This window comes from Mobula birostris, chromosome 2 (genome assembly GCF_030028105.1).
Source record: "Mobula birostris isolate sMobBir1 chromosome 2, sMobBir1.hap1, whole genome shotgun sequence".
Lineage (NCBI taxonomy): Eukaryota > Metazoa > Chordata > Chondrichthyes > Myliobatiformes > Myliobatidae > Mobula > Mobula birostris.
In genome coordinates, this window is record NC_092371.1 from 166,464,126 (window position 1) to 166,491,114 (window position 26,989).

The following is a 26,989-nucleotide window of genomic DNA, read 5'->3' on the forward strand; positions in this document are numbered from 1 at the left end:
CAATGGAAATACTGTATAAGATTGTTATTTCTTTTTATTCTACTATCAAAATTCAAAGTCAAAGTAAATTTATTATCAGAGTATGTATATGTCACAATAAACTATCTTGAGGTTCATTCCTTGCTGGGATTTACAGGACAATAAAGAAATTCAGTAGAATTTATGAAAAACTATACATAAACGAAGACTGACAAAAACAATATGCAAAAGAAGACAAATTATGCAATTTTAAAAAAAACACTGAGAACATGAGTTGTAGAGTCCTTGAAAGTGAGTAAGTGAGTCTGTAGGTTGTAGAATCAGTTCAGGGTTGAGTTGGGTGAAGTTATCCATGCTGGTTCAAACGGCTGATGGTTGCAGGGCAACAACTGCTCCCAAACCTTGTGGTATGGGATCCAAGAGTCCTGTATATCCTGTCCGATGGTAGCAGCGAGAAGGGAGCCCAGACGGTGGTAATTCTCATTAACCTGCCAGAGTTATTGTCGTGTTTTAAAAATGGTTTCTGAATTAAATAAAACCTTCCTTGGTAAGCAAGGGGCTGAAAGGTGAAACTGTGGAGTTGTGGTTACAATTAAATCACCCATGATCTTGCTGAATAGCACAACAGACTGAAGAGTCTGAGGGGTTTGCTCATGGTTCTGATTCGTGTCTTCCTCAGTTCAGAGTGTAAGGTTGAGAATGGGCCGTGCTGTAAGAGGTGCCACCTTTTGAATGAAACAATAAACCAAAGTGGACATAAAAGAGCCTGTGGTCATTATTTCAAGGAGCAATGGAACTTTCCTTTGTGTCCTAACCAAAATATGTCCCTTAATCAACATTGTTATAATAGATTATTTGGTTATTTTTACATTGCTGTTGTTGGATCTTGCTGCCTGACAGTTGGCTGCCATTTTTCCTACATTACTGAAGCAAATACATTTCAGAAGTGCTTGATTGGTTTGCTGAACACTTTTGGACATCTTCAGGTCTCAAGTCTGTCTTTGTTTCTTAGTGTTGAAGAATTGATGCCTTGCAGAGTACAAATGATTCAGGTTAGAAAAGTAAGTGGTTTATTTATTTAGAGAGACAGCATAGTAACAGGCCCTTCTGGCTCAACGAGCCCACGTTGCACGATTACACTCATATAACCAATTAACCCAGTAACCCGTATGTCTTTGGAATGTGGGAGGAAACCGGAGCACCCAGAGGAAACCCATGAAGTTATGGGAAAACATAGAAACTCCTTTCAGATAGCGGTGGAATTGAGCTCAGGTCACTGGTGCTGTAATAGCATTAAACAGTTGCTCTCCTGATACTTGCTCAATAGATCTGAGACATTGATCTTACTGATTTTTTTGGCAAGATACAAAAACTTGCTATTAATTTGGGGGAATTTAATCATAGGATGAATGTGCAGTCTTTTGCTCAGAGCTAAGGAGTCAAGAGCCAGAGGGCACGGGTTTAAGGTGAAAGAGATATTTAATAGGAATCTAAGGGGCAACTTTTGGAATCTTGTTTAGCATGGACCAGATGGGTCGAACAGTCTGTTTCCATGCAGTATGACTGTGAGTTAATGGCTGGGCCTAGTTTGAACATACTTATTTATGGCTTGTTTAACTTGATGACTCAGTAGGTTCCTTCACTGAGCAGCTCGAGCCTACAAACTGGCCATGTTCATGACCTAATGGTTTAGGAATGTTGTGCAGTGCTGCCTTCAGAGTTTACAAAGTAAATGGCAGAATTCCTCCAGTAGAATGCATCCCAAACCTCAATTTTATATGGGATAATTTTCCTTTATTATCCAATTATTACACTGACTGTAACTGCCAACATACAAAAACATAGCCTCAATCAAAGATCCTTCTTGCCTGCACTGATATTCCAGATCTCACCTACATCTACTACCAACAAGTTAATTGTTCACTATAGGAGGGGGAAACCAGAGGCCCACAAGCCAGTCCTCAAATTAAATGATATTATCAGAGTACATATATGTCACCATATACAACCCTGAGATTCATTTTCCTGCGGGCATACTCAGCAAATCTATAGAATAGTAACTATAACAGGATCAATGAAAGATCAAGCAGAGAGCAGAAAACAACAAACTGCAAATGCATCACAAATAAATAGCAATAAATAACGAGCATGAAATAACAAGATCAAAGTGAGATCATTGGTTGGGGAAACATCTCGATGGATGGATGGGCAAGTGGGTGTAGTTACCCTCTTCTGTTCAAGAGCCTGATGGTTGGAGAGTACTATTTGTCCTTGAACCTTGTGATGCAGGTCCTGAGGCTTGTGTACCCTCTATCCAATGGCAGCTGCGAGAAAAGAGTATGGCCTGGGTGCTGAGGATCTCTGATGATGGATGCTCATACAAGTGCATTTCATGTAGATGTGCTCAATGGTTGAGAGGGCTTTACCTGTTATGAACTGAGCCGAATCTACTTTTTGTAGGATTTTCCGTTCAAAGACATTAGTGTTTCCATACCAGGCTGTGACACAGCCAGTCAATGCGCTCTCCACTGCACATCTATAGAAGTTTGTCAAAGTTTTTGATGTGTCGAATCTCCACAGACCTCATTAGACCAATGGAGGTGAAGAGGGTAAGTAACTTCAAATTCCTTGGTGTTATCATTTCAGAGAATCTGTCCTGTGACCAGCTCGTAAGTACAATTACAAAGAAGGCGCGGCAGCACCTCTACTTTCTTAGAAGATTGCACAGATTCAATATGTCATCTAAGACTTTGACAAACTGTTAGAGGTGCATAGTGGAGACTGGTTGCATTACTGTCTGGTATAGGAATACCAATACTGAAAAATGGAAAAGCCTACAAAAAGTAGTGGCTACAGCCCATCACATGAATAACCCTCCCCACCATTGAGCTCATCTACAAGGAGCTCTGCCACGAGAAAGCAGCATCCATCATCAAGGGCCCCCACCATGCTCTCTTCTCACTGCTGCCATCAGGAAGGAGGTACAGGAGCCAGTGTGGATAACTTCACTCTCCACAACCTATTGACTTACTTTCAGAGACTCTCCAACTCATTCTCAGTATTATTTAGTTTTCTTGTATTTGCATAGTTTGTCTTTTGTCATTGTTTGTCAGTCTTTGTAGTTTTTCATTGATTGTATAGTATTTCTTTGTTCTGCTGTGAATATCTGCAAGAAAATGAAGCTCAGGTTAGTATATGGTGACATACTTTGATAATAAATTTACTTTGAACTTTGATATTCAAACGTGGCTAGTCGAGATCTCAGTTCTATCTGCATGCGTTGGCTCCCTGTCAACTTTATTTGCCATACGTATTGACACGTATTCGGAATTTCCTGTGGTGTGTTGGCACAACATGCAACAAAGTTAACATTCGATAATTATAAAGAGTAAAGAATTATATCAAATATAAAGTTAGAGGCTAATGTATGGATATGGATATACATAAACCTCAGCATGCATTTATAATGTAAACACCGTTACAGTGCAGTGTGGTGATGTCAGATAATAAATAGTGGGGAGTGGGGCTAACTAAAATGGTTGATCAGAATAACTGCCTGGGGGCAGAAACTTTTAAGATGGGGTGGAAGTTTTGTTTCAATAGCCCTACAGCCAACAAAAACCCACTGGTCTCCATTCTGAAGGCCCAAATTGACTCCCAGCAAAGGGAGTCTTTTGGAGTTCAGAGTTCTTGAATTCCACAATTTGATATTACTTTATGGCATAGAGAAGGCCACTTGGCCCATTGAGTTAATGCGGCTCTCAAGGCAATGTCACCAATCCCATTTCTACATTTGTTTCCTTATAACTTAAGTATTTCCAAATGCTGATTAATGTCCCGATTTTTCCTGGCCACCTGCAGCAATTTACAGTTGCCAGTTAAACTTTGCATTGCCTGGGATGTGGGAGGAAACCAGGGCACCTGGAAGAAAGCCACAAGGTCACAGGGAGAACATGCAAACTCCACATACGCAACTCAAGAGGTGGGGATAGTACCATAGTTGCTGGAGCTGCACTACTGTGGTACCATTTGTGAGAAGCCACATTTTATGATGTTGCACCTAAACAGCCTCCTGGTTCAACGTTCACACTCCATTATTCAGGACTTCCTTTACCACCAATGAAATAGTTTTCCTCTTCCTTATTGAGTCCCTTCATTCTTTCAAAAGCAACAGCTAGATTATTCAGAGTCTTCTAAATAATCAGGAATATGAGTCTATCTTTTTAGCTCCACCATCATTCGGGTCTGTTTTTCTTTAAGTCCAGTCTATACTTCCCAAAGTGATGCCCATCCCTGAATGTGCTGCTACGGGAGGGCTCTGGTCAACTCCCTGGTTCCGCCCCCCCCCCCCCACCACCCCTGAACCCTCTTGTATTCCTGGCCCAAGCTCGTGGCGTCTTTAATATTGTTCTTATTTTATCTACCAGTACACTTGCTTTTTAGTCGAGAGGAAACCTGCATAGTTATCCCTTTATCCTCTCTGCACCAATCCAAACCTTACCATCAAACCTGTAGACAAAGGGGGTGCTGTTACTGTGTGGCACACTGATCTCTACCTTGCTGAGGCTAGGCGACAACTCTCAGACACCTCTTCTTCCCTACTCCTTGAAGAGGACCCCACTCTGGACCAGCAGAAAAACTGTCTCCAACACCATCACTGACCTCATCCACTCTAGAGAACTCCCAACCACTGCCGTCAAACTCATGGTTCCTTTGCCCCGCTCTGCTCACTTCTACCTCCTACCCAAGATCCACAAACCTGACTGTCTAGGTAGGTCCACCGTCTCTGTCTGCTCCTGCCCCACTGAACACGTGTCCTCATACCCTGACTCTATTGTATCCTCTTCCCACCTATGTCCACACCCTTCTCACGCTCTCAATCTCCTCACTAACTCTCAGTTCCCTGGACCTGACTCTCTCATTTGCACCATGGATGCCCAGTCCATGTACACTTCTATACTCTATCAAGAAGGCCTTGAGGCTCTTCTCTTTTTTCTCAATAAAAGAACCAACCAGTTCCCCTCCACCACCACCCTTCTATGTCAGGCAGAACTGGTCCTCGCCCTCAAACATTTCTCCTTGGCTCCTCCCACTTTCTCCAGACTCTAGGGGTAGCCTTGGGCCCCAGCTATGCCTGACTTTTCTTTGGCTACGTAGAACAGTCCCCCATAATGCTCCCCAACTCTTCCTCGCTACTTGATGACTGCATTGGCGCTGCTTTAACATCTGCCAGACGATGCTGAGGATGTTCTACCAGTCTGTGGTGGCCAGTGCTATCATGTTTGCTGTTGTGTGCTGGGGCAGCAGGCTGAGGGTAGCAGACACCAACAGAATCAACAAACTCATTCGTAAGGCCAGTGATGTTGTGGGTATGGAACTGGACTCTCTGACGGTGGTGTCTGAAAAGAGGATGCTGTCCAAGTTGCATGCTATGTTGGTCAATGTCTCCCATCCACTATATAATGTACTGGGTGGGCACAGGAGTACATTCAGCCAGAGACTCATTCCACCAAGATGCAACACAGAGTGTCATAGGAAGTCATTCCTGCCTGTGGCCATCAAACTTTACAACTGCTCCCTTGGGGGTCAGACACCCTGAGCCAATAGGCTGGTCCTGGACTTATTTCATAATTTACTGGCATAATTTACATATTACTATTTAACTATTTATGGTTCTATTACTATTTATTATTTATGGTGCAACTGTAACGAAAACCAATTTCCCCCAGGATCAATAAAGTATGACTATGACTATGGCTTCACGCACCCATTTTAAGCTCTTTAATTATATTAACTTCCACCCTGCCCTTAAATTCACTTGGTCCATTTCTGACACCTCCCTCCACTTTCTGAATCTGTCTGTCTCCATCTCTAGAGACAAACTGTCGACTATCATCTTTTATAAACCTACAGATTCCCATGGCTATCTTGACTATACCTATTCCCACCCTATCTCCTGTAAAAATGCTGTTCCCTTTTCTCAGTTCCTTCATCTCCACTGCATCTTCTCCGAGGATGAGCTTTCTAAGACGTCAGAGATGTCCACCTCCTTTGAAGAAGGGAGTTTCCCTTCCTCCATCTTTGACCTTGATTTCACCTGCATCTCCTCCATTTCCCAGACATCTGCACTCACCCCATCTTCCCACCACTTTAGCAGTGAAAGAGTTCCTTTTGTCCTCACCTACCACCCCATCAGCCTCCACATCCAACACATCAATCTCAGAAACTTCTGCCATCTCCAATGGGATCCTACCACTAAACATAAATTTATCTTCACCCATCCCCCTCCACTTTATGCTCCCTCCGTGTTTCCCTTGTCCATTCATCCCTCCACACTAACCTGCCTCCCAGCACTTAACCCTACAAGCAGCCAAAGTGCCACACCTGCCCATTCACTTCCTCCCTCACCTCCATTTAGGGCCCCAAACAGTCCTTCTAGGTGAGGCACATTTCACCTACCAAGCTGTTGGGGCCATCGTATTGTATCCAGTGCTCCAATGCGGCCTCCTCTACACTGGTGAGACCCTTCGTAAATTGGAGGACTGCTTCGTCGAGCATCTCTGCTCCATTCACCATAAGTGGAACTTCCTGGTGGTGCAACATTTTAATTCCGATTCCGATTCCCATTCCTATTCTGACATATCAACCCTCAGGATGGAGGAGCAACACCTTGTATTCTGTCTGGGTAACTTCCAACCTGATAGCATGAATAACTATTTCTTCTTCCAGTTAAAAAAAATATATATTTTCCCTCCTCCTCCCATTTTCTATTTCCCACTCAGGCCTCCTACCTCTTCTTGCCTGCCTATCACCTTCCCCTGGTACCCCTCCTCCTTCCCTCTCTCCTACAGTCCACTCTCTTCTCCTAGCAGATTCCATCATCTTGAGCCTTTTCCTTTTCCCACCCACCTGGCTTCACATATCACCTAATAGCTCTCCTCCTTCCCCTCCCTCCACTTTTTTTTTCTTGGCATTTTTCCCTCTCCTTTCCAGTCCTGAAAAGGGGTCTTGACCCCATATGCCGACTGGTAGTTCGATTTCATGTTTGCTGCCTGACCTGCCAAGGTCATTCAGTATTTTGTGTATGTTGCTTTGGATTTCTAGCATCTGCAGAATTTCTTGTGTTTATCGTTATCCCTTTAATTATATGACTCCTCCTGCCAAATATAAACTCAGTGGCCACTTTATTAGGCACCTCCAGTACCTAATTGTGCATTCGCAGTTACTTTTCTGCACACCGCTGTTGTTATTGTTGTTAGCATTGCCTTCCTACCAGTCTGGCCTTTGTCCTCTGACCTCTCGCATTAACGACATTTTCGCCTACAGAACTGCCACTCACTTGATGTTTTGTTTTTCACACCATTCCCTGAAAACTCTAGAGACTATTATGCATGAAGTTCCCAGGAGATCAGCAGCTTCTGAGATACTCAAACCACCCCACTGAAATCAACAGAAATTCCATGATAAAAGTCACTTAGATCACATTTCTTCCCCATTATGATGTTTGATTTGAACAAGAACTGAACCTCGTGACCTTGTCTGCATGGTTTTATGCATTGAGCTGCTGCCACAGGATCGGCCAGAGGGTGGTGAATCTGTGAAATTCACTGCCACAGATGGCTATGAAGGCCAAGTTATTGGCTGTACTTAAAGTAGAGGTGGATGGTTCTTTATTAGTTAGGGCGTCAAAGGTTATGTGGAGAAGGCAGGAGAATAGGGTTGAGAGGGATAATAAATCAGACATGGTTGAATGGTGAGGCAGACTCAATGGGTTAAATGGCCTAATGCTATACGTATCTTATGGTTTTATTTAGTTTCAGGAAAATTCCATCAGTGGAAAACTTCAAGCAAATGATAGTATCCTTTTAAGAGAAATTTAGGCAGGGAACAAATGCACAGTAAACTGTTCAAATCACAGTTGTGATTTTGTAAAAATGGCGGTTTGCCTCTTAGTTGAATCACATGAAGTTGCTATTCTTATTGATAGTAACTACACTAGCCATTGAATAATTTGGCCTTTTTAGTCTAACTACTTTTAACAGTGTAAGAAGACTAGATCACTCATTGCTTCCAGCAACCATCCCATGGACTCTACGGATCAGTGCGGTATCACCCGTCCATTCTGCACCATTTCCTTCGGAAAATACATCGACCTGAGAACAAGCAACATGCCATCCATGAACATCTAGAGATCATTTTGGCCTTGAAATGATTGAGCAGCTGAACAAACTTCCCTGCCTGGCTACATTTTCCACAATCTGCCACACGCTGCCTACAGTGGTGATGTAACCCTTTTCTCTAAATTATGTCTTACTTCTCTGCAGACCTCATGGATTTTAAAATTATAACCGACAGAGACAGGGTAGGCAGTCAGAATCTTTTCCCCAGGCAGGAGGAAAAGAGCGGGAATAAAGGGAGCCTCCTGATTGGATGCCAGTGATTAGCAGTGTTACACAGGGGTCTGTGTTGGGACTGATTCTTTTTACATTAGATGTCAATGATTTGGATGATGGAATTGATGGCTTTGTTGCAAAGTTTGCAGATGGTATGAAAGTAGGCGGAGGGGCAGGTAGTTTTGAGGCAGTAGAGAGGCTGCAGAAGGACTTAGACAGATTAGGAGAATGGACAAAGAAATGGCAGGTTGAGTCGAGTGTTGGGAAGTGTATGGTCATGCATTTTGGTGGAAGAAATGAAAGGGTTGACTATTTTCTAAATGGGAAGAAAATACAAAAACACTAAGGCACAAGGGGACTTGAGAGTCCTGTGCAGGGTTCCCTAAAGGTTAATTTGCAGATTGAGTCTATGGTGAGCAAGGCAAATGTGACGTTAGCATTCATTTCAAGAGGACTAGAATATAAAAGCATGGATGTAATGTTGAGATTTTATAAAGCACTGGTGAGGCCTCACTTGGTGTATTGTGAGCAGGTTTGAGCACCTATCTTAGAAAGGATGCGCTGAAACTGGAGAGGGTTCAAAGGAGGTTCACAAAAATGATTTCAAAATTGAATGGCTTGTCATATGAAGAGTGTTTGATGGTTCTGGGCCTGTATTCACTATAATTTAGAAGAAAATGGTAAGACTCTTAGCAGTGTGCAGGATCTGAGAGATCTTGGGGTCTGTGTCGATAGGACACTTAAAGCTGCTGCACAGGTTGACAGTGTTGTTAAGAAGGCATATGGTGTGTGGCATTCATCAACCATGGGATTGAGTTCAAGAGCCGTGAGGTAATGTTACAGCTATATGAGACCTTGGTCAGACCCCTCTTGGGAGTACTGTGTTCAGTTCTGGTCACCTCACTACAGGAAGGATGTGTATATAATAGAGAGAGTGCAGAGGAGATTTATAGGAATGTTACCTGAACTGGAGGGCATATCTTATGAGAATAGGTTGAGTCTTGGCCTTTTCTCCTTGGAGTGGCAAACGATGAGAGGTTACCTGATAGAGGTGTATAAGATGATGAGGGGCATTGATTGTGGGGATTTTCCCAGGGCTGAAATGGCTAACATGAAGGGGCGTAGTTTTAAGGTGCTTGGAAATAGGTACTGAGGGGATGTCAGGGATAAGTTTTTCACACAGAGAGTGGTGGGCATGCGGAATGCACTGCCAGTGATATTGGTGAAAGTGGATACAATGGGGTCTTTTAAGAGCCTCTTAGATAGCTACATGAAGCTTACAAAAATAGAGGGCTATGCGCTAGGGAAATTCTAGGCAGTCTCTAGAGTAGGTTACATGTTCAGTGTAACATTGCAGGTCGAAGGGCCTGTAAAGTGCTGTAAATTTCTGTGTTCTATGTCTATCAACTGTTTACTCTTCCACAAATGCTGCCTGGCGTGCTGAGTTTCTCCAGCATCTTGTGTGTGTTTGCTCGTCTTGTTTCTCTCCGCTTTAAGTCCCGCCTTACAGAGCAATACACACAAGATGCTGGAGGAACTCAGCCAATCACACAGCACCTATGGAGTGAAATAAACAGTAGATGTTTTGGGCCAAGAGCCCTCATCAGCACTGCAAAGGAAGTGGGCAGACAAGAAGATGGAGTGAGGAGGAGTGCAGTCTGGCAGGTGATAGGAGAGAGGGTGGGCAGGGTGATAAGTGAGTCGCTGGGAGGTGATAAATGAAAGAGGTAAAGGGCTGAATTAGGGCAAATCTGATGAGAGGAGAGTGGGCCATGGTAGAAAGGGGAGTAAGGGCACTCCTTTTCGTCCACTATGCAGTTAACACTTAAAATCGCACTTTATAAGGTCGCAAATACGTGTTGGCATTTATGCACATCTTATTTCATATCTGTATTTTAGCCTCTAACTTATTATTTTATACTGTTCTTTATAATTGTTGTATATTGTTTTTTGTTGCACGTCGCGCCAACACACCGCGGCAAATTCCTAAAACATATATATGGCAAGTAAAGTTGATCCTTGATTACCAATACGAATCTAGAAGGACGGAATTCACAGGTGAACGGGAGATCCAGTTCCGTTCCACCACGGAGGACTTGAGGTGATTGATTGGGGATGCACTCGCTTACGCCCTCGCCTTGCGGTGACACCCGCTGCCCACTGTCTAACTACAGCAGATCACTGCTGACTGCAGACCTCGATCGCAGTTGGTCCCTGTCGCAGAGCTGCCCTGCCTTCCATCGCCTCAGAGGGTGAGGGCCTCCCCGGACTGCCACTTTCTCCACACCCCTCTTGCAAAACTGGAGGGAAACGAAACCGAAAGTGCGTAACGCCGGAGAAACGTAAGTAGAAGTGGAAACTGTAGCGTCGGCGTAGGATAGCGGGCAGATGCCGAGGTTTGCCGGCGCAGGAACAGTGAGCTGGTCTGGTTTTTTACTGGGGTGCGGACGTGAGGTGGGTTTGTGCGACCATTTAAAGTAACCTACGTTGGTGAACATCTCTCGGGGCAGGGGGAAGATGGGAGGCAGTGGTGTGTGGTTAATCTATCCTACACAGTGGTAAAGGTGCTGGCAATTTATAATATACAAGTTCAGCTCCCCTGCCCCCCACGTCTCTAAGTCAAGTTTCCGAACTCAGGAGGCGCCTGAACGAAAGATCCCGCGGTCTTTATGCACGGGGGTCATTGCCTCTCTTGTAGTCGTACCTCAGCTGCACTGATGGAATCTCAAACTGTGGGCTTCGGAGGACTGAGTTCATATGCACTGTGATAATGTTGCAGCTCTGTAAAACTCTGGTTAGACTATGCCTGGAGTACTGTGTTCAATTCCAGTCGCCTCATTATAGGATAGGGCTGTATAAGCTGTATAACATAGAGGCACAGGTCGGATAGACAGCGACTATCCAGGGTGGCAACGGCTAATACAAGGGGTTATAATCTTAAAGTGATTGGAAGAGGATATACAGGGGATGTCAGAGTGTTGGGTGTGTGGAATGCACTACCAGGAGTGGTGGTAGATGCAGATATATTAGGGACTTTAAGATAGGCCTGTAGATGATATGCCGATAGAAGGCTGTGGGAGAGGGAAGTGTTGGATTGATCCTCGAATAGGTTAAAAGGTTGGCACAAAATCATGAGCTGTACTTTTCTGTGTTCTATGTTCTATTACAGCTTCTGAAAGAAAATGGCCGGTGTAGAAGGAACAACTTCTGATGCTGGCTACAAGTATGTGGACATTCTCAAATTTCATGCAGTAGCAGTCAATAAGACCTTGACCTGGAAAGAGTCACAAACTGGACCATCTCATGACCCTGTGTAAGTTGCTAAGGAATATGTTTCTTTGATCATGTTGTTTGCAACTCCATGTTCACAGTTCCTCCTCACGGTTTTAACTTCCTCCATCTAGCAACCCTGAAATTCCTTTAACATCTTCCAGGTGTAATATCTATCCAGAGTTCTGCCATGACATGGTAAGAATCTGAAGCTGGAGTTGCCTTTGCAGCCAAGCTACTTAATGAGATTGTCTTATCTCTTCCCTCAGCGCTAATCTTCTCCTGAAACCCATCTTGCTTTATTCACTCAATTTCAAAAGATCACATTTGCTTTCTTCAATTTATTCAGTTTTGGTGGAGAATTCAAACACTGAGTCTAAGTGAGGAATTTATTCTGTCTGGAGGCTGGAAGCCTGTCTGGGAGTTGGAAGATGTGTATGTTGTATTTATGTAATGCCATTGAAATCAGCAGTTTCTGAGATACTCAAACCACCCTGTCTGGCACCAACAATCGTTCCATGGTCAAAGTCACTTAGATCACATTTCTTCCCCATTGTGATGTTTGGTCTGAACAACAACTGACCTTCTTGACCATGTCTGCATGCTTTTATACATTGAGTTGCTGCCACATGATTGGCTGATTAGATATTTGCATTAATGAGTGAGTGTACAGGAGTACCTAATAAAGTGGCCACTGAGTGTATATTGGAAAACTCTGTGCATGTTTATAAATTAGTTAACTTTTATACTGTATATGCCAAGTGAAAAATTAAAAGATATAAACTTGTACAGAACGAAAACAAACCAGCAGCTAAACCTGGCCTTTATTATGTCTGTTGTGCTATATCGATCCTCTCTTTCCCGGGAGAATCCCAACCCATGTAGGTTCCTTTGGAGAGAGACATGTACCAACGAACAGGGTCAGGCTCCAGAGAATCTTTGAGGTATTTTATGGATCAGGAAATGTTCAGGCCGAAAAATTAGCTGTTGCTTTGCTAATTTTATTTCCATTGCTCTGTCTGCTCTACTTCAGGTTCATAACTTCTGCAGAACTTGGGGATACAATATACCCTGAGGCCCAGGGCAAAACGAAGAAGAAAGCTAAACAGTTTGCAGCTAAGATTGCTTGTGAGTCACTGAACCTTCTAGGTACATTATCTGAGCAGGTGAGCCTTCTGTGTAACACTTTAATCTTCGACTGTAACTTTTTAAATACTCAGATTTGATTTGAGGCATTTGTTTCTTATTGGATTTTATCTCTGTGGTTTGGCCAAAGGGGCACCATGATTGTCAGTGTTAAAGGGAATGTGAGGCCTGGACCTCTAGGGGAGTGTGGATTTGGAGTTTATTAGACCATAAGATCTGGAATCCGAATCAGGCTATTTGGCCTATTGAATCAGCTCCACAAGTCAATCATAGCTGGTTTATTTTCCTCCTCAACCACCTTTTCCCCATAACCTTGAATGCCCTTACTAATAAAGAACTTATCGACCTCTGCTATGAATTTACCCAATGACTTAGCCTTTACAGGCATCTGTGGCGATGATTCACCTAGCTAAAGAAATTCCTCCTCATCTCTGTTCTAAAGGAACATCTTTCTATTCTGAGGCTGTGCCCTATGGTCCACTAATAGAAACATCCTCTCCATGTCCACTCTATCTAGGACTGTCAGTAGGTTTCAGTGTTAACCCCTGTCGTTCTTCTAAACTTCACCAAAAATACAAACCCAGAGCCATCACATGCTCTTCATTAATTAGCCCTTTCATTATGTTGTGAACCAGCTCTGGACCGTCTACAATGCCAGCACATCTAATCTTAGATATGAGGTCCAAAACTGTTCACAATAAAGTCTAGAGCTTGTGATCAAATCATGGCCTGAGGTAGTACCGCTGGGTGGAAAGCACGTGGAATGAGAGCCTTTGTGGAAAGCAGAATTGGAGAGCTTGACATTCCCAACACCTTTATTCTCTTATCCAATATTTGAAATATCTTTATCAGATTGCCGTTCAGGGGATCAGGACAGTACTTTGTGAGGTGCTTTTGATAGAGTCCTCTGAGAGAACCACAACCTTGCCGTAGGGTTTGGATGCTTGCGAGAGCTGGAGAGCTGTGTTGGCTGGGGTCAGGACCTTGTGCTTTGACTTTTGGTGAGTGATCTGTGCTAAACAGGTCAAAGGGTAGAGGTCAGACTAAGAGTGGTTCACTGGTCCTCCAGGTTTTGGGGTTCAGCTCAGGGCTAACGATCCTGACTGGTCAAAAAAAATTGTTACGGAAACAGTAATGAAGAATCCCATTTCTGTGTATGATGGTATTCCTGAGTCTCCACCCGGGATTTGCATCACTGACAGTAGTGAAAACCAAGAGGAAGCTACCAGCATGATGAAGGAAGCCCTGAACATCACCAAGATTAGACCAAAGTTGTTTTTTGTAATGTACGAACCATTGGCAAGCTAGCACAAATAAATGTAGAAATGTGTGGTTACAACCTACATATACTGGGCGTCAGTGAAAGAGGTCTGGCAGTCTAAAGGTAGCAACTGGGTAAAGAGTTTATAGTCAGATGGTCAGCATCATGATGGTGCAGCTGTCATTTTGAAGAGAGGCATTGAGAAGCGCTTGCTGGAGTCAAAACCAATCAGCAGTCAGGCTGAAAGGGAAGCAGGGGAACACGACTGTGCTCCTACTGATGACAGTGACTTCGAAGAAATGGATGTCTTCTGTGAACAGCTGCAATCAGAGCTAGAGTTAACGCCGCGCCATAACAACCATTGTCATTGGAGACCTAAATGCCAAAGTGGGAAATAACAACTCACACTTCACTAGGGTCAGGGGCACGCATGGATGTGGAACAATGAATAACAGTGGTGAAGGACTGGTGGAATTCTGTGCCATGAACAATTTGGTGAAAGGAGGGACTCTCTTTCCACACCGTGAAATCCACAAACTGACATGGTGGTCAGCCAATGGATGTGACAAGAAGCAGACTGACCATTTAATGATCAATGGTACGTGGAGACGATCCTTGCAGGATGTTAAAAGAGAGGAGCAGATACAGGAAGTGATCACCACCTTGATGTAGCAGTGATGAAACTCAAGCTGAGAAGCACTGGGACCAGAACAAATACACAAAGATGTTTTGATGTCAAAAAGCTCAAGGACACCAGTGTGAGATGTGCCTTCACCATTCAGCTTAAGAAAGGATTCCAGGTCTTGTAAGACCTTGCTGAGGATGTGTCTGTAGAGAAGATCGACACAATGTGGAAACAGATTGCCTCTGTCTTCAAGGAGAGCAGCGAGGCTTGTCTAAGATACAGAGCTGGAAAGAAGAACAAAGAATGGATATAGTAGGAAAGATGGACAGCCTTAGAAGAAATACAGAAAATTAAAAAGAAAGTGTTGGATGCAAAGTCAACATGAACTAAGGAGAAATTTCACCTAGCATAGACTGAAGCTAACAAGAAGGTGAAGAGACTTATTAGAAAGGATAAGAGAGTCTACATGGAAGACCTTGTACAGGATGCTGAAGCAGCAGCTATTCAAGGTGTTCCGGGAAATATATACAAGATTTCAAAACTGGTATGCAGAAAGTTCCGGGGCAGATCCAGTGGTCCCATGAGAAATAAGAACAATCTGCTTTTGACAACTGAAAAAGAGCAAGAATCACAATAGATGGAATATTTCAGAGAATTACAGAATAGACAACCACCAAATGAAGAAGATGACATACTAGAGGCAGCAGAGGATCTTGACATCAACACAGATCCACAGATCTGTTGCTGCGGTTAAATCAATAAAGAATGACAAAGCTCCAGGACATGACAATTTGAATGCTGACCTGTTCAAAGTGAACCAGAAGTTGCAACAGCCATTCTACCACCACTGTTTACTATAATCTGGGAATGGGGACAAATACAAAAGGACTGGTCAAAGGAAGTCATTGTTAGGAAGGAGCATGAAGTGATTGCAGCAACTGGTATGGCATTAGACTTTCGTCAGTGCCCAGCAAGATTCTCGCCAAAGTCATTGTCCAATAGATTACAGATGCTGTCGATATGTACTTCAGGAAAGAGTAAGCTGGGCTTCAGGAGAGACAGAGGCTGTGTCAATCAGATCGTCATGCTGTGTTCAATCATAGAAGAGTGCACAGAATGGCAGAGACAGCTGGATGTGAATTTCATGGACTTTGAAAAGGCTCCTGCCCCTCAGCCAGTCTTTCTTTGTGATCTTTATTTGAAGGTGACATGGCATGTATTACAAACATGTGAATGACTGGAAGATGTAATCAGTCAAAATCCTGCAGTAAATTAAAACAACTGCAGATACTGGAAACCTAAATAAAGAGTTTCCAGTACCACCAGGGAGAGCCTGTGGTGAATTCTCAGATTGTACTTCCAAAATTGTCCAGTTTATCCAGAGTTTCTATATTAATTTCACCTGCATAGTTGGGATTGTAATTTGAGCTTTGAAGTCAACACAGGAGTCAGGCATGGCTGTGTGATGTTGGTGATATTATTTAACCTGGTGATTGACTGGGTTATGAGGCAAACAATGAAATATAAGCAGAGAGGCATTAGGTGGACTCTATTCTCTACTTTAGAAGACCTTGACTTTGCGGATGCTGTCACATACACACCAGCACATGCGAGAGAAAACCCAGTGCCCGTATACCTTTGGTGGACAGGCTGGACTCAGAGTCGGCTGGAGAATGACTGAGACCATGACCCTCAATGTGGAATCTCCTCCTGTCACAGCACATGGCGCCGAGTTACTTGGCACTGGCAGATGCACCTACCCGGGCAGCATCATTCGGCAGGACGGTGGGACCAAGGACGATGTCCAGTGCACACTCAGCAGAACTAGAACTGTCTTCGGATCAATGAGCAACTTACGGGGGTCAACCAAGTACATTGTCCACACCAAGGTGAAGCTGTACCAGAGCTCTGTACTGTTCTCAGTGTATGGGTCAGAATGCTGACGCATGACAGAGAGCAACCTTGCCAAGCTGTCACCATTCCACACCATGAGCCTCCGGAAGATCCTCTGTATTTTCTGGCCAAGAAAGAACTCCAATCTTGCCCTACTCCTTCAGTGCCACCAAGAGGACATGGCCACCATCATCATGAGGAAATGTTGGCGATGGATTGGGCACATGATGAGAAGACAGGTCAACTCCAGCATCTAAGACAGCACTTCATTAGACCCCTGAAGGGCAGAGGAAACGCAGGAAATCAAACATAACTTAGTGCCATACTGTAGAGGCAGAAGTGAAGACTGTGAACCACATCTGGGGTACATAGAGAAGATGGTCAAGCACAAACAGAGATGGAAGTTCTTCATTGCTGCCCGAAACATCAGTGGTGTTACAGACAGTGATTAACCAACTAACTTTGATAGAGTGGATGTGGAGAGGATGTTTCCTATAGTGAAAGACACAACCTCAGAATAAAGGTATGTTCATTTAGAATAGAAATAAGAAGGAATTCTTTAGCCAGAGGTTGGTGAATCTGTGGAATTCATTGCCACAGATGGCTGCGGAGGCTAAGTTATTGAGTACATTTAAAGCGGAAGTTGTTAGGTTCTTGATTATTCAGGGTGTCAAAGGTTATGAGGAGAAGGCAGGCAAATGAAGTTGAGAGGGATAATAAATCAGCCATTATGGAATGGTGGACAGATGACCTAATTCTGCTCCTATGTCTTATGGTCTTTAAGTTTTGCAAGATGCTATAGAAATGGCATTTATTTTGTCTAAGTGTTAAATCATTGTTGGTGAAGGAGCAAGTGGCTGCTGCCTAGGATCTGGTGATGCACTGAGATACAGTGGAAACTTGTACTACTTGTGGTTTTTTCAATACCCCGATGAAATGAACGAATGCAGCATTAATGAATTCAGTGACAGATTTTGCATTCATGCCTGTAGATCATTTCATCTCATCATCACATTGAGGAAGTACAAGCTGACTGACTTGATGAGTTTTTGCCAACATTTTCTGCTTTTAACTTCTTTCGTACTCTCTGTACCTGAAAACAAGTGGCTTCTAGAGTGGTGGCTAAAGAGAGTCATAGAGTCTTAGAGCACTTTAGCACAGAAACAGGCCCTTCAGTCCATCTAAACAATTATTCTGCCCAGTTCCATCTTAGTTCCTAGCACCTGGACCATAGCTCTCCCTACCCTTCCCAACCATGTATTTATCCAAATTTCTATTAAATATTGAAATCGAATCCACACCCAACACTCCTGCTGGCAGCTCATTCCATACTCTCAGCTCCCTCTGAGTGAAGCAGTTCCCCTCAAACACTTCATCTTTCACCCTTCAATGGTTCAGTTTAATATCAGAGAATGTATACGGTATTCAACCTGAAATTCGTACTCTCCACAGACATCCACAAAACAGAGGGAAAAAACCCAAAGAATAAATGACAGGAAGATGTTGGAACCCCGAAGTCCCCCTCCACCCCCCCACGCACAAGCAGCAGTGAAAGCACCAACCCTCCCCCCACTTGCTCAGCAAGAGCATAACTGCCCCCTCCCACAACACCCAGCATGCAAGCAATAGCAAAGCCCCCAGAGACGATGATCTGGAGAGGATGCATGTCTTCCAGCTACTCCTGGAGAGCCCTAAAAGCAGCTGTATATTATAGATTTCGACAGGACCCCAGCCACCTTGAAAAGGAAAAAAGACACATGAGAACAGGAGATTTAAACTGCTTCACAGGTGAACTGGAAGAAGTCTCCCAGGTCCACCAAAACCTCTGCCACCATCTTTAGCTCCCTTAACCCATGACCTCTAGTTTGAGTCTCATCCAACTTAAGTGGAAAAAGCTTGCTTGCATTAACCCTAACTATACCACTGAGAATTTTGTATACCTCTATCAAATCTCCCCTCATTCTCCTGTGCTCTAAGGAGTAAAATCCTAACCTGTTTACATTTTCCCTATAACTCAGGTTCTGAAGTCCCAGCAACATCCTTGTAAGTCATCACTTGGGAGCAGGATATTGAAAACCACTGGAATCCCTTGAATTCCATTGGAATTTCAAGAGGTGGGTTTGGGGCAAATTAATTAATGGCTCCGTCCGTCTAAGTAGACAATGGATGCGTCCGGATTTTGGGGTGCAGACCTGGACGATGAATATGGAGATCCTGCGCTGCCCAGACATCAAGATCCCCCTCTCGGCCTCGCAGATGTGGTCCAAAGGAATGCGAAGCAGTACATTTGGCATCAGCTTGGCTGCAGGAGCTGCCGGGAGGTGACATGATACACCATCCAACCAGCTTAGGGGCTCCACTCGGGATTTGTGTAGGGTTTACTCCTTAGGCCTTCTCTTCTCCCGAAGATACCCACAAGGCAGTGAGATCCGTAACCCCGGATAGGGGCCTATACCGGGTACTGTCAGCCGGAGCCAGCTGAGCCTGTGACTCCTGTAAGGCAGGGTCGTCACGCACTGTAGTAGTGACATATAGAGCCACTACCCACTTGGGGCAAATAAACAGTGTGCTTCCAGCAGCTGCCCACGCACACATCTCCTCTATTTCCTGGACACCATCTTCCTGTCACCTTAACGGGGCTGGAGTTCCTCTTGTGCTCTTCCTACCTACCACCAAGCATCATTCTCCACAGCTTCCGCCATCTTCAGCAGGACGCTGTCACCAAACATGTCTTCTACTTCCCCTTCCCTTCAACTCTCTGCTTTCCACAGGGATCGCTCCCTCTGTGGTTCCCATGTTTGTTCATCCCTCCCAACTAATTACCCCGTTGACACTTATCCCTACAAGTGAAAGAAGTGCTACGCCTGCCCGTTCACCTCCTCCCTCACCTCCATTCAGGGCCTCAAAAGATCCTTCCTGCTAAGGCAACTCTTCCACGTCCAAATCTATTGTACCCAGTGCTCCCGATGTGGCCTTTTCTACACTGATGAGACCGACTTAGATTGGGGAAACAGCTTTGTTGAGCACCTTCGCCTCATCTGCAAAAAGTAGGATTTCCCAGTGGGTGGCCAACAACTTTAATTCCAATCTCCATTCCTCTTCTGACATGTCAGTGCCTGGTCTCCTCTGCTGTCATGATGAGACCTCTCAACACCTCATATTCCATCTAGGTAGCCTCCAACTTGATGGGATGAACATCGATTTCTCCAATTTTCGGTTTCTCCCTTCCCCCTTCCCTCTTTTTCAATTACCCACTCTCGACCCCGTCATACCCCTTCTCCTCACAGGAGGCAAGCAACATGGCTCACAGCAGGAGTGCACAACAAATTATTTAAAATGGAATTGGACACTGGCTCAACTGTTCCAGTCATTCCACAAAATGAATTTGAATGGCATTTCAAAGATGCTGAAATGAAGCCTGCAGATATCTAACTAAGAACTTATACTGGAGAAAAGATAACTCCTGTTTTAAAGACATTTGTAAATAACAGTGAAATGCAACAACCAACAAGCCACATTGGGTTTGTATGTGGCAGAAACAAGAGGGCCAGCATTGTGGGGCTGTGATTGGCTGAGACAATTACAACTTGATTGAAGGTCCATCTGCCATTTGCATGCAACATCCCCTGCAATAGGGTCAACTGAAAGCAAATTAAGAAGGGTATTGGATGATGCCACAGTAGTGTACAGGGATGACACTGGAAAACTCACAAACACTTTAAGAGTAAAATACTGTTTAATGAAAATGCTACACCAATATTTTACAAAGTCTATCTGGCTCCTTATACCATCTGTGATAAAGTAGCCAGTGAGCCAGATTGCATGGAGGCTGAAGGAATTCTTTCCAAGGTTGAGCAAATATAAAAATAAATAAATAAACAATTAATATTGAGAACATGAGATGAAGAACCCTTGAAAGTGAGCCCACAGGTTGTGGGAACAGTTCGGTGATGGGGTAAGTGAAGTTGAGTGAAGTTATCCTTTCTGGTTCAAGAGCCTGATGATTGAAGGTTAATAACTGTTCCTGAATGTGGTGATGTGGGTCCTGAGGCACCTGTGGGTCCCATGGGTCTACCTTCCTGATGGCAGCAGTGAGGAGAGAGCATTCCCTGGGAGGTGGAGTTCCCGAGGATGGATACTGCTTTCCTGGTGACAATGCTGTGTGTAGATGTGCTCAGTGGTGGGGAAGGCTTTAAATGTTATCAGCTGGGCCACATCCACTTTCGGTAGGATTTTCTGTGCAAGGGCTTTGGTGTTTCCATAACTGACTGTGATCCAGCCAGTAAATATACTCTCCACCACACATCTGTAGAAGTTAGTCAAAATTATAGCTATCATGTTGAATTTTTGCAAACTCCTAAGGAAGTACTCACTGATGTGCTTTCTTCATAATTGCACTTTTGTGCTGGGCCATGACAAGTCCTCTGAAACGATAACTCCGAGGAATTAAAACCTTTTCCACCTCTGAACCTCCAATGAGGACTGGTTCATGGGCCTCGGGTTTCCTCCTCCTGAAATCAATAATCAGCTCCTTGTGTCTTACTGACATTAGGAGAGAGGTTATTGTTGTGGCACCGCTCAGCCAGATTTTCAATCTTCCTCCTATATGCTGATGCATCACCGCCTTTGACTTGGCTCACAACAGTGGTGTCATCAGAAAACAAATATGACATTTGAGCTGTGCTTAGGCACCCAGTCATAAGTGCAAAGTGGGAAGAGCAGCAGGCTAAACACACAGCCTTGTGGTGCACCTGTGCTGATGGAGATTGTGGAGGAGATGATGTTGCCAATCCAAACTGCAAACTGCTTGGGGTCTGCAAGTGAGGAAATCAGGAATCCAATTGCACAAGGAAGTATTGAGGCCAATGTTTTGAAGCTCATTGATTAGTTTTCAGGGGTTGACAGTATTGAATGCTGAGCTGTAGTTGATAAAGAGCATCCTGATGAATGTATCTTCGCTGTCCAGATGTTCCAGGGTTGAGTGAAGAGACAAATGAGATGGTATCTGCTATGGAACAGTTGTGCCGATAGGCAAATTGGAATGGATCCAAGTCACTTCTCTGGCAGGAGTTGATATGTTTCATCAGCAACCTCTCAAAGCACTTCATCACAGTGGATGTAAGTGCTACTGGACAATAGTTATTGAGGCAGGTTACCACATTCTTCTTGGGCACAGTATGATTGAAGCCTGCTTGAAGCAGGTACTACCTCAGACTGCTGAAGTGAGAGGTTAAAGATCTCAGTGAACACACCAGCCAGTTGATCGGCACTTGCCTTTACTACTTAGCCAGATACCCCATCTGGGCCGGATGGTTTCTGTGGGTTCACCCTCCTGAAGGATGTTCTCACGTCGGCTCAGAGACTAAAATCACAGAATCATTGGGGGCACTGGGAGCTTGTGAAGGTTCTGCCATGATTTGACGGTCAAAGTGAGCACAGAGGCACTTTGAGCAAAGTGAGCTCATCTGGGGTGAAGTCCTGTTGTCACTTGGTTTCACTTTGTAAGAGGTGATGGTGTTCAACTCCTACCAAAGCTGTGGAGCATCCTTCATTGATTCAATTTTGGCCACTTCACCCATGAGAAGGCTTTCTGGAGATAGTATCTGGACCTCTTGCATCTTAATTGGTCGCCAGACCTGAATGCCTCTGTTCTGGCCCTCAGCCGTTTTCAGATCTCATGGTTCATCCAGGGCCTCTGGTTGGGAAGACGCTGAATGATTTTGCGGGGACACAGTCATCTGTGTCTACTTTTAGAACGTCTGTGACAACCATGGTGTATTCGTTCAAATCTACAGATGAGTTCTTGAACATGGCCCAGTCCACCGACTGGAAGCAATCCTGTAGCCGTTCCACTGCCTCCCATGACCACCCCTTTGTTGTCCTAAGCTCTGGAGTTTTGTTCTTTAACCTTTGTCTGTATGTAGGTAGGAGGACAAGCAAGTGATCAGATTTCCCATTGTGTGGTCTGGGCATGGAACAGCTGACATTCCTTATCCCAGGGCTTCCCAACCTTTCTTATGCCATGGACCCCTACCATTAACTGAGGGATCCATGGACCCCACGTTGGGAACCCCTGCCTCATCTTAATATAACAGTGGTCTAGTGTGTTGGGATCTCTGGTGCTATAGGTTATGTGCTGATGGTAATTGGGCAGGGATTTCTTCAAACAAGCCTGATTGAAATCCCCAACTATGATTTGAAATGCATCGGGATGGACTGTTTCTTGTTTGGAGGCAGCATAATGCAGAATCTCAAGTGCCTGATTATAGTCAGTTGATGGTGATATGTAAATGCAGTCAGGATCACGGAAGAGAACTCTCTTGGTAAATAGAATGGTCGGCTTTCGATTGTTGGGTGTTCAAGGTTGGGGGACAAGAGTATGACAGAACCACCACACTGGAGTTCCACAAAGAGTTTATCATGAAACATACACCTCCACCTTTTGCCTTTCCTGAATCAGCAGTTTGATCCATCCTGTGTCCAGTCTGATCGCTGTATGTGGGATACTCTGAGTAAGCCAGATCCCGGCAAAACACAGAACACGACAATTTCTCATTTCCCTTCAATGCAGCAATCTTGCCCTCAGTTCCTCAGTTGTGTTTTCCAGCAACTGCTCATTTGCCAACAAGATGCTGAGTAGAGGGGGCCTCATCCCTCTGCTTGGAGTCTACACCTCCTGCCTCACTTCCAGCCACGGCAATGAATGCTTATAGGTGCTGTAACTGCTGACTTGAGAGTTAAGTCTACTGATTCCCTCTGAAGATCATGGAATCTGTGGTTCATTATGTCAGTTTGAAATAAGGAAATCACATGCTGCAGATCACAGTGAGAGTAATTCAAAAGAGATATATGTAGAGGTACTGTGTGTAGCCCACTGAACTTCAAGTTGTTTTACAGCCACAAGTTTTACTTGCTTAGCAGAGTGTCTACCCCCCACCCACCAACCCCAGTCAGGAAAGATGTTATCCCACAAAACTAAGAGATCTTCCACAGCGATTAAATCTTTAGGCCTGAATGGGACAGTTCAAAATTTACTATGCTGTGGATGTCTGTATATTGTAGTAGGTGTATTATACTGTACCCCTCACCCTGGCAGAGGGGCCCTGGAACATATCCTTAGGAGCTGCCCAAAAGCCTTGAAAGAAGGCTGCTGCCACTGGTGCCATAACCAGGTGCTGAAGGCAGTGGTTGAAAGTACCTCCTTGATCATAGCAACAGTAAGCACCTCGCCAACCTTGAAAGCCCATAGCCTTTGTCAAAGCTGGAGACCAACCAGAGCCTCAGCCCAGATCACCAGCAGGCTTCCCTTTCCACAGTGTCTGACTGGCAACTGAAAGTTGATCTGGGCAAGCAATTAAAGTTTCCTGACTTCATCACATCATCATCCCTGAGGCCTGACATGGTCATTCTGTCCGAAACCTGGAAGCAGGTGGTCATGGTAGAACTGACATTGCCTTGGGAAGACCGGGTTGATGAGGCATTTGAGTGTAAGAAAGCCAGATAACAGGACCTGGTACAGCAGTGGCAGAGTCTGGGGTGGTGGGCACAATACAAGCCTATAGAGGTGGGGTCTAGAGATTTTGCTGGCTGCTTGCTGTGCAGAACCTACTCTCTCCTTGGGATTATGGTGGCTGCAAAGAAAAGGGACATCAGGACTGTCGCAGAGGCTGCTGAGCAAGCCCCCAGATGCCTACAGATCAAGAAGTGTAACTCATGGACCAATGCTGCTGGGACACAAGTCAGGGTCTGGAGAGCCCACATAAGCAGTACTGTGCAAACTCTTAGGCACACATATATACTGTAGCCAGGGTGCCTCAGACACCTGCACAGTACTGTATTTGTCAAGGTGGAGTGGGGAGCAAGTTTGGCAGGAGCAAATGTTGGAATGGCAAGGGTGGAGTGCTGTGGGAGGGGTGTGGGACAGGTAGCAGAGTACCATGGGTGGGGTGGTGTGGGTACAGACACACCCAGCCCTGAGACGGCAGGTAAATTAATTTGATTCCAAACAACTGGTTTATTGATCATTACAGAACGTTTCTCTGGTGTTTCCCACTGCTTTCCCCTTTTCCCAACCATGTTTCCCTTCTCCCACTCTCAGTCCATTAACAGAGACCCATATCAGAATCAGGTTTATCATCACTCAGATATATCATGAAATTTGTCTTTTTTGTGGCAGTAGAACAATGCATGACATAAAATTACTACAGTACTGTACAGATGTCTTGGGCACCTTAGCGATATAAATGTGCCTAAGACTTTTGCACAGCTGATATCGATTGTGTATGTGTATATAAGTTGAGATGCATTTTGTATTGAGTTACAGTTTATAGCTAAGCAGGGAGGAGTGTTGTGTATTTACTATTTCAGTAATGTAAATATGTTGTTTGATTAACCAATCTTTGCTGTTTACATAATTCATTATGGGTTATATGCAAAAGTATCGTTACGTCATATGGGCGGGCCTTGCTAAAGGAAAACAAAACTTACACAAGTTTCTCCAGCTCTCATTTTTGTTTTCTTTCAATTAGCTTCTGGAGTTACAAAACATTACATAGGCGACTCATTTCACAGTCTGTTTCGATGTTTCAATATACATGTGACAAATAAAGCTAATCTTTAATCCCCTGTGCCATTGTTCAGTGAAGAGTACAGTTGTACAGAAGAATTCAAGTGCTCCTCTGTGCCCTAAACCCAAGTGATGATGGTTTGGGCACCTACGGTGTGAGTTGGTGGCAGAATCAGAGGCATTGTCCCTGACATGTTTTTCTTGTAGCCTCCCAACATCTCCATCCGCATACCGAGCCCAGCTGGCATGGAAAATTACATCAGCAAGCTCAATGAGTACAAGCAGAAGAATGGCTTGGAAGTACGGTACGATATTAACCAGCTCACTACAGGGATGGCCCACATTCAAAAGTAAGTGCAGCTTTGTAAAGATAAATTATTATGTCTTTACCGTCTCACACCTCGCCAAACAGCACACCAATCTTCGTTACTGATTTTCCTCACAAAACCGAGAACAGAAACAGGCCCTTCAACTCTCAAAATTTTCCGGTGAGATGGTGGAATGCTTGGTCACAGCAGCCTCTGGGTCCAAACAAAGGTGTAATTGTTCATTTTTAACATCTTTTTTTTTACCATCAAAAGACACTTAAGCCCATCACCCCTACTGGGACACAGGCCGCCAACAACAGCTCACAGTGTCCTGGGCCAGTCTTTCAAGTTATCCCTAAGCGTAGCCCATTTTTTTTGGTGCCTTCTAGGTGAAGATTCTTCCTCTCCCAAGGATGAGGTCCTTGGAAGTTCTGTTGGCATCTCTATAGCTCTGGGTTTTTACGGAATGGGATTGCTAGCAGCATGCCTAACCGCCCTCCTTCCGCACCAGGCTTGGGGCTGTCCATGGTGTAAACATGTGGTTGGTGGTTTGCATTTGGTTGACTGAAAGGCTTGTTTCCGTTCTGTAATGAACCTATGCCTGCAGGCAGTTTAACGAGATGTTTTCAGATTCTGTTCTGAGTACAGTTCCATAAACCAATTTCTTTGTGTGACAGGAACATCCGTTTTCAAGTGTAACCCGTATTGCATCGTTTTACGTACACTTGCTATAGTTCAAAGTTAAAAGTAAATTTATCAAAGTATGTATGTGTATTCATATACAACCTTGGGATTAATATTTTTGTGACCATACTCAATAAATCCAATAACCATAATAGAATCAATGAGAAAGCTATCCACAAAGAGACAAACAACCAGTGTGGAAATGACAACAAGCTATGCAAATACAAAAAGAAAGAAAAAAAAAGAAATAATAATAATCAATGAATAAATAAGCAATTAATATCAAGAACATGAGATGAAGAGTCCTTCAAAGTAAGCCCATAGGTTTGTGTGAACAGTTCAGTGATGGGGAGAGTGAAGTTATCCCTCTGATTCAAGAGCCTGATGGTTGAGGGGTAATATTTGTTCCTGAACCAGGTAGTGTGATTCCTCAGGCTCCTGTGCCACCTTGCTGATGGCTGCAGTGAGCAGAGAACATGTCCTGGGTGGGAGGTGCTGTCCTGATGACGGATGCTGCTTTCTGCGACAGCACTCTATGTGGATGCGCTCAATGATGGGGAGGGCTTTATTCATGGCGGGCTGGGCCATATAAACTGCTTTTCGTAGGATTTTCATTCAAGGGCATTGATGTTTCCATACCAGGCTGTGATGAATTCACTCCGTTGAATATTTTATGTGACAATAATAAACAATGTTGCTGCCCTGGCCAAGAAAGTTCACCGAAGCCTATAATGCCTCAGGAGCCAATTTTAGTTATTTATTTAGAGACACAGCATGGTAACATGCTCTTCTGGTCCAATGAAGCCGTAACGCCTGGTTACAACCAATTAAAACTACTGACCTGTACGTCTTTGGAGTGTGGGA

General features: G+C 44.2%; 1 protein-coding gene and 1 long non-coding RNA gene across 3 annotated transcripts in view; one reads left to right on the forward strand and one right to left on the reverse strand.

Annotated features, from left to right (window-relative positions):
* Positions 1 to 80: 80 nt before the first annotated feature.
* Positions 81 to 10,662, reverse strand: LOC140193883 (uncharacterized). The gene is made up of 3 exons (XR_011884981.1): positions 10,569 to 10,662; positions 3,011 to 3,145; positions 81 to 1,008 (listed from the first exon to the last, which is right to left on the reverse strand). It is a non-coding gene; the product is annotated as an uncharacterized lncRNA (long non-coding RNA).
* LOC140193880 (interferon-induced, double-stranded RNA-activated protein kinase-like) overlaps positions 9,950 to 26,989 on the forward strand; it is a 75,511-nt gene continuing 58,471 nt past the window's right edge. The window contains exons 1-5 of one of the 2 annotated variants that reach the window (XM_072251016.1): positions 9,950 to 10,037; positions 10,414 to 10,714; positions 11,542 to 11,685; positions 12,676 to 12,808; positions 25,341 to 25,483. In XM_072251016.1, coding sequence (XP_072107117.1) covers positions 11,555 to 11,685; positions 12,676 to 12,808; positions 25,341 to 25,483 — 407 coding nt within the window. In that variant the 5' untranslated portion in view covers positions 9,950 to 10,037; positions 10,414 to 10,714; positions 11,542 to 11,554. The other variant, XM_072251015.1, reaches the window with a different exon arrangement.